Source organism: Cololabis saira, chromosome 21 (genome assembly GCF_033807715.1).
Source record: "Cololabis saira isolate AMF1-May2022 chromosome 21, fColSai1.1, whole genome shotgun sequence".
NCBI lineage: Eukaryota > Metazoa > Chordata > Actinopteri > Beloniformes > Belonidae > Cololabis > Cololabis saira.
Window position 1 is genome coordinate 36099134 of NC_084607.1, and position 14044 is coordinate 36113177.

Below are 14044 nucleotides of genomic sequence, written 5' to 3' on the forward strand. Positions count from 1 at the left end.
CACAATCAGCGTGGATTTGAGCGCACATGCAGGAGCACAACACTCCGCCCTGTCTCCTCCCTCAAATACATACATTTGAATATGATAATGAAGATAATTATCCATTAAAAATCGCTCATCTTAACAAGAAATTTGCAAAAACAATTAAAACAAATTAAAAAAAAAACATCGGCTGTGAGCTGGAGACAGTCTTGTCAAAAGTTGAGGCCTGGAAAAAATAATTTATTTGGGGGCATTTCTTCCGATTTCAGCTGCATTGCATTATGGGTAATGCTGTTCTTTGCTTTGTGTTGCATTCTGTGAAGAGTTGTGGTTTTATTATGATCGTACGGGTTTGTGAATGTTTATGGGCAGCGTCAGTGCATTACACTCTCCTTTTCTTGTTTGTATTTTAAGAACCGAAACCAGAACTTAAGTTGGTGGATGAAAAACGGCTCCTCGTTCCGCTTTATTGTCACGCGTATTATATACTGACGGATTAAGACCAATGTACACTTTATTGAGTCCTACACATTGTGGATGTCCGCGATCACCTCTCTCATAAGTATAACAATGTGAACAACAGGAACTTATATTTAAAACTTGAAGCATCACGATCTGATTCCTCTGCTGCAGAAATAAAGACAACTTGTGCCAACGGGATTATCGAGGTGCAAACGTGAGAAATAAAGAGCAGATTTGCTGTAACTGGGAGTGTTGCATCTGCAGGACAAGAGACCGGTCTAGATCCCGGTCCATCACCGGAGAAACACTTTCTGGATCCTGCAGCTCCTGCAGCCGACTTCATATGAGACTTTAGAAAATTGCCTAAACATTAAATAAAAACTTTCAGTTCGTACCAACCAACCTCTCTGTGACATCTTACAGCCTGTCCTAACTGCACGCGAGTGTCTGACTATCGCATCGGACGCTCTCTGTCCACAATGAACGCGTTATGGGCCCCCACGTTATTTTGATTGACAGCTGAAACTCGCTTTTTAAAAGGCTGATTTATGGTTCCGCGTTACACCAACGCAGACCCTACGCCGTAGGGTACGCGGCGCACACACCGAACAGTGCGCGTCGCCGTGGACCCTACGGCGTAGGCTACGCCGTCGATTTTACGAACCATAAATCAGCCTTTATTCACCGCACTACCCGCCCGTGCGCTCCTGAAAAAAACTCCTAAAATAGTAAAAGTAAAAGATGGGTGAGTACTTGTAATCTTCCTACGTTTGTACTTTCTAAACAGAAAACAAGCTTGATATTGTGATATTTAAATGTTCTTCTATTTTCTTCCTGTCACTCGCGTTGAAAGCCGGTTAAAGCGCTGTAGGAAACAGTCATGGATGAGGAACGGCTGATCCAGTTAGTTGAAATGAGAAGTTATCTCTATGATTCCTCCTCATTTCACTACAAAAACCTCAATAAAGTGGCAGAAAGAAATATTATCTTATTATTATATCTTATTAACTTCAGAACCTTCCAGCTCCCTGGCGATCTCCCTCCAGTAGCTGCCACTTTATTGAGGTTCTTGTATTGAAATGACTGTTTCCTACAGCGCTTTCAACCAGCTTTCAACGCGAGCGACAGGAAGAAAATAGAAACCGGGCGTCCGACAAAAGTCCAGCTCAAAACGGCGCGGCCGTGACGCGCTGCGTCGCTCGCGGCCAGTTAGGACAGTCCAATAGAAAATAAAGCAATGGAATTGTTTTTGTCGCTGACGCTCGCTAGCGTCGCATGCAGTTAGGACGAGGTGTAAGTTTTATTTTAAAAGACAACTTTACAGAACCAGTTTTTCGCTGCAAAATGTATTTTAATGTTTTTCTGTCCAGACACAGTTATGGGATGTTTTAGGATCTGGCTTTAATCTCCAGTAGGCGTCCCATACGGTCGTCATGGTGACAGAGATGTCCGACCTGTAGCAGCTCCAGCTGAAAGATCATGTTGGTCTGAACCGGAGCAGCTGGTCCAGTTCAGGGCAGAGATCCAGAAGATCCTCCTGGTACCTGAACCAGCTGATGGTCCAGTCTTAGTCCTGGACCAGCAGGTCCAGACTAAACCAGCTGATGGTCCAGTCTTAGTCCTGGACCAGCAGATCCAGACTAAACCAGCTGATGGTCCAGTCTTAGTCCTGGACCAGCAGGTCCAGACTAAACCAGCTGATGGTCCAGTCTTAGTCCTGGACCAGCAGATCCAGACTAAACCAGCTGATGGTCCAGTCTTAGAGACCAAAACCAGGGAAGCATCTGACAGTCAGCCAAAGACTGACAACCTACAGAAGTGGAGGAGGTTCATCGATGAGCATATGACTCCAGCAGTTTATACAGTTATAAACTCCCAACCTGTTTGAACTGATGATGGATGGAAGCTTAAACTTCTTCAAGAACAAAGAAAATGAAGAACAGCTGTTCTGATTGATGAGAGATTGAAGAGAATCAGTTGTAAAGATGTTAGTCAAAACTTTCCAATAATGAGATTGTAAAGAGCCCCTTCTATCAACACTTGAACTATACCAGACAATTATCCAGACAATTTAACTGAGCGAGTCCACAAGTGACACTTCCTGCAGTACACCAAACCTCTTCTCCATCTGTTTCACTAACATTTTAAGCATTGTTGCATTCTTTAGATGCTTTTACACTCCATTAAGTCTGTATCTTGTGTCTTTCTGATATGTCTTTGTGTTGTACAATGTTGAAGGTGTACATTTTAAAAATACTTTTTTATGATTTGGGTTTCGGAAGTAAGCACATGATCTTCCTTAATACTTTGCGATTTTGTTGTGAATTTAAAGCAGGAATTGTTTCCATAAAACTCACAGAATCTGTTCGTTCTTCACCTTTCAACCAGTTCCCCCACATCCATGTTGCATCTGCGGCCATCTTTTCCCAAGCTGTCCGTGCTCTACAACATGCTGAAGGAGATGGTGATCAGGAAGAACAAGAATCTGCCCTCTCCTGTCAGCATCAGTGGGATGGATGTGCATTTTGTGGATTCATACAAGTACCTGGGTGGTTCACTAGACATTAACTGGACTGGTCCACCAACACTGAAGCTCTCTACAAGAAGGGCCTGAACCGGCTTTATAAACATAACATAAAGCTTTATAAACATAACATAAACAGTGGCAGGTAACAAACTCCCCTAATGGGAGAAAAACCTTAAGCCAAACAGTGGCAAAGAAAAACTCCCCTTTAGGAGGGAAGAACCCTGGGCAAGGACCTGGATGTCAGCAGACATCCTCAGACAGGTGGAAGCAAGCAGTGGGATGATCAGAGGGGGGGTCTGCAGGTCAGCACGCAGCTCCCGAAGCTCTGGCCTGCGAACATGCACAAAACAGAAAAAGAGGAGGGGGGGAGTCACAGACCAGCACAAAAAACTACAAGAACAATGGAGAACAATGATGGCTAGATATACTTATAATTAATAAAAAATGTCACCCCTGCAGCATAGGCCTATAGCAGCATATCTACAATGAAGCTATGTTTGAGACTAACAATTATAGTCTTGTTCTAAAGCTGCAGCTATGACTACTGACTCTAACACACTAGAGTTTACACTAACTAGAGGTTTACTAAAGCTGTTCTGGTGTCGCAAATAACTTTTTCTATATACTATCAGAGGTTTACTGAATACTAACTATAGGCTTTACTAAACAGAAATGTTTAGTTTTTTAAAGGTGGAGGTGGTGTCAGCCTCCTTAACCCAGATTGGAAGTTGGTTCCATAGTAATGGTTCCTGATAGCAGAACGCCCGCCCTCCAAATCTACATTTGGATACTCTAAGAACTACGAGTAAACCTGCACTCTGAGAACGGAGAGCTCTTTTAGGAACATAAGGCACTATCAGGCCTTGCAAATATTGCGGAGCTAAGCCGTTTTGGGCTTTATACGCAAGTAATCAAATTTTGAATCAGATTCTGAATTTTACAGGTAGCCAATGGAGCGACGCTAACCCTGGAGAGACGTGGTCTCTCCTGCTGATTCCTGTCAGCACTCGTGCTGCTGCATTTTGGATTAGCTGGAGGATATTCAGCAAATTACTTGGACATCCTGCTAATAACACATTACATTAATCTAGTCTAGAAGATACAAACGTATAAACTAGTTTTTCTGCATCACTCTGCAAGATGATTTTCCTAATCTTTGCGATATTACGGAGATGGAAAAATGCTATTTTACAAACCTGATTAATATATGGTTTAAACAACAAATCCTAATAGAAAACAACACCAAGGTTTCTCACAGTTGCACTGGAAGCCATCGCATGCCTTGGACCAAAAATAATAACCGCTTTTTTATCTATACATATGCGTACACATACATAAATATACACATACAAACCCAGTGATTTTTTTTTTTTTTTTTTGGGGGGGGGGGGGGGGGGGGGGGGGGGGAACAGGGGGGGAGGGGAACGACATCCAATGCCAATCCAGGAAGCAGGAACACACGGAAACACACGTCAAGCACTGGAAATCTGCAACAAAAAACCACAAACAAAACACGAAACCGGCACGGAGCCAACCAAAACAACAACAGCAATCGACCTTAATCTTGAGATCTGATCGCAGTCTGAGCTAAGCTACCGCTACCGCTACCTAACCCCAAAAACTAGAGAGCCAGCATGCAGGTGAACAAGCCAGTGTGTATGTCTATGTGTGTGTGTGTGTGTATGTATATGATCATGCATGTGTGTGTGCGCGTGTGTGTGTGCGTATGTATATGCCTGTATGGCTGTGTACGTTGGTGCATATGCATGTGACTAAGTGGCTATATGTGTGTGTGTGTGTGTGTGTGTGTGTGTGTGTGTGTGTGTGTGTGTGTGTGTGTGTGTGTGTGTGTGTGTGTGTGTGTGTGTGTGTGTAATAAACCAAACAAAGCTCCACCTGAAGTGTATCTATAGTGGGGGAGGGAGGGGAGCAACCCCGCCATCCGCAAGACCAGAGGCCGACACGGAAGAGCCCGGAACCCAGGCCACCGGCAACCCCACAGAGGGGAGAAGCAGGAGGGAGGCAACCCACCGCCTGCGAGCCTGGGGTCTCATATATACGTGGTAGCTCTATTGACGAGTGAGGTCAGCTCAGGGAGGTCTATAGGATCAAAACAGTCTAGAGTCAAATCAGAGGGAGGGAAGTCGCTAAAGCTGAAGAAACGCCCACAACCGCTACCGGGTGGGCCTGATTGATATCTTGTCTAATTTTGATGATTTTACTGTTAAAGAAGCTCATAAAGTCTTCACAACTGAGAGCTGCAGGAATGCACGGCTCAACAGAGTTGTGACTCTTTGTCAGCCTGGCTACAGTGCTGAACAGAAAACGTGGGTTACTTGTGTTATCCTCTATCAACAATGAATAATAAGCTGTTCTGGCTTTGGGAATGGCTTTTTTATTTACTATTAGAATATCTTTCCATTCACGATAGGAGTCTACAGACTTACAAAAGTACCACTTCCTTTCCATTTTCCGCACGTTTTGTTTCAACATGCGGATATCTGAATTATACCAGGGAGTTACCATTCCTGTAAAATTAGCCAAAAACGCCTATCTAAGGCATACCCAAAGTAAATTCGAAATTTGAAGTACATGGATGGTTTTGATCTCTTTTGAAAGATAACACTCTGAAGTTTCTTCCCCAACTGTCAGAATCACTGTAACTGCTACTAGAATTGAGTAATCTAACTTTGAACACACTGAAATAGAAGGTTTTTATTTCTGCCGGAAATTTGGATTGTAACCAGATGTCTGCAGATGAGTGTAGCTGTGACTTATTAGCTGGAAAACACAATGGTACAACAGCATGAAGGCTTATCTAGTTCAAATTTGATAACAATACCACAAAAAATGAATATTTTACACGTTTTTGCAAGACTGTATCTAGACCTTTCCAAAAATGGCCATTTGGTGACGCCAAAAGGACACTTGGATAACCATGGTCACATAGCTAGGATAAAAGGGCATAACTCTTGAACCCTTCAACGTACAGTCATAATTTTGGTCTCTTATAAAAGGTGACACTTACAGGTATCCTATCCCATATCCAGATTCACTATCAATATTGCAATATTTTTCATGTTGGGCTTTTGGCTGCGTTAAGGAGGGGCTGAGTGGTAGAGTAGCCATTTGGCAAATGCACTTTATTGTGTGGTTTGAGTCACCTTAGCTTGCTGTGAGTAGGTATACTTGAGTGTGGCAGACAGTTTTGGGACAGGTTCTCCTCATGCATAACTCTGCACCAGCTTCCCTGATGATGCAGCCTTGATCCCATATTGTGTATTTTTCCTCGTGGGTTCAATTACTGTTGATTTGGTATATTGATTTGACTGTGGTTTAATCCATCCATTTTATTGAGGCCTGCATCTAGGTTTCCAACTGGACATATACTTTGATTCTATGCATTATAATTAAAATCTATATTTTTTGGTATAGCAGTCTCTGGCTCCAGTTTATTCTGGGTCTTGTGTATTAACACCTGGTCACACTTATTGTACCCAAATCTTTCCACAAGCAACACGTCAAGTGTCATGGATTTATGAACCTGGCATTTGACATGGAAGAGGAAGTGGATGGTTTTGCCACGCATGCATAAAAAAAAGTATTAAAAATCACCTGTTCGTCTTTCAGAGCGGAGATTCAAGGATCAATTCCTTTCATGGAATGCTGGCCTGCGCCCCCCCGCCCCCCCGCCGTCTAGAGACAACATCTGTTATATTAGACGCTATACAAATTGAATTGAATTGAATAGAGACCCGAAGGAGAGGGGAGAGAGCAGAGGAGAAGCCGGAGAAAGCGGGCAGTGATTAATTAACCAAAAAAACACGAACACTAAAATAGCTAAAAACCATAACTTACCTGGTTGGGAGTTGACAGGGATTTTATGCGAGCTAAGCCACATCGGGTTTGGTCAGGTTTTTTTGCACGTTGGGAAGCTCGGTCAGAGCCGGTCTGCCATGTCGGGGCACAGACGGGATTCAAGATGGCAGCCAGACCCAGACCTTCAATTCATCTTCTTCATCGGATCGTGAGGGAATTTCCTGTGTGTGGTAACTCCTTGCCACAGTGGTTGGGATATCAGGAATTGGTTTGAACTGAAGTGAACAGAACTGAGAACTTTTCTTTGAACCAAACAATTTAGTTAAATTTAATTAAAATGCAAAGTAAATACTCTGCTGGCAGCTGTTGGTCTGAACTTTAATCCAACAATGGAAGCCACAGAGAGCAAAGATGGCCGCGCTCTTACTCACAATGGCATCGTTGTAGACTCGGGTAAAACAAGCATGTAACTTATTACAGTTACATTGAGCCTCGTTCTCTACCCATCCGCTGTAAAGAAAGATAGAGGACAATGCAAAAAAACCTAAACATTATTCATAATGATGCAACTGAAATTAAAATCTGTCAATATACCTTTTTTTTATTTGTTAAAATTGGTGAAGCTGTTGGTTGTTTTGGTGTCATTCATTGTTCAGTCTGGCCTTTAGCTGTGTTGGTGTGTTTTACTGGTCTGGTGCTCACGTGGACCACTTCTTCAGCAGACCCTGTTTTGTTTCCACGCTCCCTGTCTCCCGACTCCCTGACTCCCGACTCCCCGACAGGCGTCTACTACTTCATTAGGACAATGTGATGTGTCTGAAGTATGCCATAAAACTCTCTGGTGTGAACTCTGCCAAAGGCAACAGTATGCTGCTGCTTGCAGGAGAAGACTAAATTAGTCAGGAGCCTCTGAAAATTCCAGTGTGTGGTCCATTTCTGTTTGTCTTTAGAAGATGCCTGTCTGTCAGAGGAAACAACAACGCAAAGAAAAAGAAAGAAAGTGACTTTTGGAGTTGTGTAATTATGAGCCACCCAGTTCTTGCAACAGTACTGAAGGTTCCCAGTAGCACGAATCCGTTAACTAATGTATGCTTGATATTGTTCCTCTAAATATGTTTCCCATTGAGAAGACAGCAGCCAACTGTCTCAGCTGGATTTAGGAGAAAGAGGAAGAAACCTACCAGGGTGAGCCCAACTGTGCACAAAGAGGTTTATTTTTATAGAATAAATCTCTTGTGAAATAACAGTGAAATAACTTCCTGTCCTAAAATCAGACATTACTTGGTTTAATTTGTCACTTACTGAAACAAAAAAGGGCATTGTTGGTACAGATCTATTTAATTTTGTACTATTTTATTTTATACTTCCAATCTGGGTTAAGGAGGCTGACACCACCTCCACCTTTAAAACTAAACTTAAAACCTTTCTGTTTAGTAAAGCCTAGTTAGTGTTTAGTAAACCTCTAGCTGGTGTTGGTAAACCTCTAGTTAGTGTAAACTTTAGTGTGTTAGAGTCAGTAGTCATAGTCGCAGATATAGAACAAAACTATAATAGTTAGTCTCAAATATAGCTTGGTGGTAGATATGCTGCTATAGGCTTATGCTGCAGGGGGGACCGACATGATCCGCTGAGCGGTGAACATCACCCTTCTTCTCCTCTCTCTCCTCTCTCTCCTCTCACTCCGTGCTGCTTTAATTTCGTTGTATGCTTCGTATAATGACAATAAAAAGTCTGAAGTCTGAAGTCGGAAGTTTGAATCTAGTGCTGAATATTTGGGTATGTTTCATGTACATTTACAATCGTTTAAATTGGTCTGTAAGCACAAGGCACATAGAAACGCCCCTTTTACATGTGTAAATTAGATTTTGAAGGGAAGTTTAAATCTGATCAAAAGAATAATTAAGTTTAAAACTATATACCTTCTGGATGTGTCCGTGCATGAGGACACACGTGCACCGGTTATAATGACTCTGAAAAATCGTGTTGTAATTTTCACAAATTTAACTTTTAAACATATAATGAATTAATTATAGACATAATTTTAACAAAGTTTAAGTTAAAAAGAATTTACATTCTAGGTTGGTTTAATATTGTTGTGGACTTTGAAAGATTGTTGCTGGCTCTGTAAAACAAAGTTAATGTATTTGTTTCTGCGTCTCCATCCCCTGGAATTTAATGTGTGCTGCTGTTATACTGTTAGGCAACCGTGTCAGCTGACATAGCCGAGAAAACGACTAAATGTTCTATCTATAAATATTTTCAACACGCTTTTTTCTTACCACATTTTCTTGAAAAAATTATATTTAACAAAATTCATTGTGCAAAACACCTTTGAGCAATTGCACCATAGGTTAGCATGTAGCTAACTGAGTGCTGAAGTGCTAAATCGCCACATTTGTTCAACGCGCAGCTGCGCTTGATGATAAGTCTGGTCGTCACACGCGCAGGCTTCAGTTACGGTGGACTCCTTTTACCTCGGCAGTTGGGACTCTGAATGATGCCAAACATAATTTGAGCGCATTCCAGTTGCGGATTCTGAAAATAAACCTTTCTAAATGTTGTATTAGTCATTTCACTGTCAACCATTGCCAGCAATCCTAATTCATAACATTATCTGAAGCACTTAGCATACACAAACAGCATAGGAACTGTCCATTGACAAAAGGTAAACTACTCTGTTTATGTCTGACTTCATTTAAATCAATCAACACCATCTGTTCATATTCATTATCATATTCCAAAAAGTCGGAAGGAGCGGTAGACTGGGACAGAGGAATAGCTGCCATCTATAACTCCAGCCTTTGAATAAAAACTTAACCCAAATGGAATTACAATAGAGGGAATGTGCATGACGTCACAGATGAGACTTCACAGCGGGTTACGCCCACTGGTGTCAGGAAGACTGAGTGTCAGAAAGACTGAGTGTCAGAAAGACTGAGTGTCAGAAAGACTGAGTGGCAGAAAGACTGAGTGGCAGCTAGACTTTCAGTTTGAGCACAGGAAAACATCTAAAATGGGAAAGAGCTGTTGTGCGATCGACTGTACTCATAGATTTAGATTTAGTAAGAAATCGGAGTTATCGTTTTACAGACTGCCGAAAAATAAGTTTAAGTTATCTGACATGAGCTTGAAGGATGGTTTCAAACTTGCAGCTCACAAATCTCCAGCTGCATTGGGAATGCGTTCAAAGCAGAGATCAACTGCAGGAACGTTACCGTGAACAGCACACTGCCCGGGTGGTCATCGTTTGCACAGCTGTGGTCAAAGCCAAAGGCAGCTATTTGGAGGAATTACAGATTAAAACAAGGTTGTGGTTCATCATTTGGGAGACTTGGCATATTTTTTCTTCTGGAGGGGATGGCAAACTCACCTCCAATCTTTAATCTCAATTTTATATATATATACATATATATATATATATATATATATATATATATATATATATATATATATATATATATATATATATATATATATATATATATATATATATATATATGAATATATGTATATATAAATATATATATATATAATCAATTTTATTTATAGAGCGCTTTTAAAAGATCTCAAAGACCATTCACAGACACAAAGATAAAACATTGAGATCAAAAAAATTAAAATTAAAAACAACAGGATAAAAAAGATAAGATAAAAGATAAGATAAAGGATGATGATTATGACTGTAGATGGAAAACCCAAGCAATTACACATGATGAAGTGTGGTACCCAAAGCACAGAAGGATGTGATATGAGCAGTACTGGAGTTGAGGGGGGATGAGGGGGATGGCATCCCCCCTGAAATAAAAACGGTCCAAATCATCCCCCCTGTAAAACTGCCATCCCCCCTTTCCATCCCTTATGTCATTTCATCAATGAATGTGGTTTTACTGCTATTTCAACATTTAGAGTCATCGCCAGAAAAATAACTCCAGAAAAATAACTTATTTGACAATTTTCACCTGTTTCAAGTAAATGTTCACTTGAAATAAGTAGAAAAATCTGCCAGTGGAACAAGATTTATCTTCTTATTACAAGCAAAAAAATCTTGTTCCACTGGCAGATTTTTCAAGTGAAAATCTACTTGAAACAGGTGAAAATTGTTGTTTTTTCCAGTGATGTCTTGTTTTAAGTGTAATGAGATTTTTTGACTAAAATGAGACATTTTAACTATAAATAAGACAAATATTCTTGTTAAGATTTTGAGTTTTTGCAGTGATCCATGTTACTTATCCTGTGAAGGACAGAGTCATATTGATAAGTTCAGAAAAGTGTTTTTTATTGTTGTGTTTTGATGTATTTGATGTAAGCCCAGTGGATATTTAAAGCTTACAGAAGGCTGCATTTAACTGCTGCTATGTCATTCCTGCAGTATTTCTGCAGCTGTTTTGGTCACTGCTATTATTTGTAATATATTATATTATTTGTAATCAGCACAAATTATCTGTCCCCATATGATCAAATCCACCATCCCCCCTGTTTTTTTTTTACAACTCGAGTACTGGTTATGATCATATATTTGGTATGACAAATATTTTTTCACAAAATTTTAGCTCCATCTTGACATTTAACATTTTCCAAATTACTGATTACTTTTTTCAAACCGGAGTTCTTTTTTATCCATCAAACGGCACAAGACCTGAAGTTTAAAGGATTTTTTTTTATTAAAGCAGTTTAGATGGGTGCCTGACAATCGTCTGGGCAGCGTTCCAGACTCTTCTGTTGTTTTCATTGATATTTGTGGACTTTAGTCATCATATCTCACTTTTACGACTGAAATTCCCTCCTACTCACAAGAAGGAAACTAATGCCCTCTGAGTTCTCTCTGACATTTTAAATTTTTTTAATAAAGGACTGCATCACCACAGGAGGAAAATTGTGACAAGATCGACATTTTTTATTTTCTGTAATGCATTTAAAAAATCAAAAATGCCATACATTCTGGATTAAGATTCCCAGAATATTCCAATTTTTGGAGATGGGATATTTGAGTTTTCTTAAGCTGTAAGCCATAATCAGCAATATTAAAATAATAAAAGGCTTGCAATATTTCAGTTGATTTGTAATGAATCCAGAATGTATGACATTTTTGTTTTTGTAATTGCATTACAGAAAATCACAATATTCAGATTCTCTGAGACAATCCTGTGTATATATATATATATATATATATATATATATATATATATATATATATATATATATATATATATATATATATATATATATATATATATATAAGCTGTATATATATGCCTCCAGCCTCCTATATAACCTATAGCCATGAGCTTTATACATATAGTTTATGGCTGCTGTTATCTGGCCAGTTGAAGAAGGCAATATATTATTGTTAACAAAATAACTTACAAAGGTAATTTACCCTAACCTAGAGCATGGTAACATGGCATTGATGCAGTATTGAGTGAACGGATCAGGTTATCGTCAGTAAAGCAGCTGTAGCATCACGCGTCTTCCTCGCCCGGGGCACAGGAATATTCTCTTGAGTGACAATTACACATAATTACAGCATCAGAGTGAAAGCTTTATTTAACAAGCTGTGTCCCAAATTACCTATAATTGACGTGGTCATTTAAAAAAATCATTGACAATGTTTGACGGGTCCTTCTCGCATTTCCAGATGTGTGTGGTGCGAGAGACGTGACCTGCTCCTGCTGATTTACGACTCTCAGGAAAATGGCTTCAGGCTACCAGGACACAAAGACCTTATTTATCTTTACTATTATTAGCTGCTATTGATTCCTGAAATTGATATGGTTTGTTGAAAGTTCAAAAAGAACAAATGATCTGTACTATTGGATGGAAATAAATGAAATAGAAGTAAAATGATAATGATCACTGAATTTTATTGATTTCAGTTAAAAAAGTGTAATCTGTATGGCGGGTAGATGTTCCCAGCTGGTAAAATATCAGTTTAATGTTTAAGAGGTTGTTGAGACGTTTCCACTCACATCATGGCTTTATTTCAGACCGTAAAATCACTCTTCACAATGTTTCAAAGGGGAACAGAGGACAAGGTGGAATTCATTATTTCAAATAAAAGAAATTAGAAAGAAATTAAAAAAAAATAGTTGTCCACAATCAGAAAATATCAAACTGCCAAAGAATCTATTTGTTATCAGAAAAAAGAAGTAAATCCTCGTAGAGAGCTGGAACATGATATCCGAGTAATTAAAAAAACCAACGACCAATAGTAAAGTTTGATAGTTTATGCTGATCTGTGCAAACCGATATTCAGAACAACGTCAGCTGTAACTCATTTGTTTTACTTTTCAATGGAACTGATGCACAAAACGTTAGTGACTCTGACATTAATGCAACACGTACCCAATCCCTTCATGGAGAAATATGTTTCAATCTTGTTTGTTCTCTAATGTGTCTTTAACATTTGCAAATCAATGGTTTCAATGAATAAGTAGAGGTGATAAAAAAGATCGCAGGAAGTCCCAAACTAGCAGATTGTTACAGTTGTATCCGTCACATTGTAACTGCCAGTACCAACAGACGGAGATCCAAACAGAGGCACAGCCGGCTTTTCCTGCCACAATCTCCTGTCATCTCATCAAAAAGTAAAAAAGTACGGAAGAGTATTAGGCCCAGGCAGGAGAAAAATAGAAATAATATTTTAGAGGAGGTAGATTTTTTTTCATTATGCACTTCGAGAAAAAAGTCGAGATTTCGAGAAAAAAGTCAAATTGTATTTCAACATTATTTTTTCTCAAAGTGCACAATAAAAAAAAATCTTCCCCTCTCAAATATTTTTTCTCCTGCATGGCCCTAATACTCTTCCGTAAAAAAAAGGAACAAAAACAGCTAAAACAATATTTCCCCTCTTAAAAATGAAATCTTCCTCTTGACATTTAATGTTCTCACTTATTCATACGTGTAATCAAGGCTGCAGCGATGAGCACCTGAAAAGTCTGTTTTTCTTTCATCACTGCAGTATTTTTAACTGCAGTTCAGATGTACCTTTAAAATCATGTTTTACGTCCAGAGTGGCTCAGACAAAGTTCTGGCTCCGGCTCCGGCTCCGGCTCAGCTTACTGGCGTTAATCCACCATTGGTCCTGGAATGGTCCTGGAATGGTTCTGGCAGCACCGCGTCCTGTCACATCATCTGAGTCCTGGGCATGGAGTCCTGCTGGTGTCCGGGGTACCAGTGTCCAAAATTGTTCATGTATCCCCCGGAGTGCACGGGCGCTCCTTTGTTAGTAATACTGATGTCCCACAGGGAGCAGGG

General features: G+C 39.8%; 2 protein-coding genes across 2 annotated transcripts in view; one reads left to right on the forward strand and one right to left on the reverse strand.

Annotated features, from left to right (window-relative positions):
• LOC133421969 (vesicle-fusing ATPase) overlaps positions 1–14044 on the forward strand; it is a 290608-nt gene that overhangs the window by 12965 nt on the left and 263599 nt on the right. The window lies entirely within an intron of this gene.
• LOC133422437 (homeobox protein Dlx4a-like) overlaps positions 13524–14044 on the reverse strand; it is a 29116-nt gene continuing 28595 nt past the window's right edge. The window contains 1 exon segment of the mRNA XM_061712428.1: positions 13524–14044. Coding sequence (XP_061568412.1) covers positions 13913–14044 — 132 coding nt within the window. The 3' untranslated portion in view covers positions 13524–13912.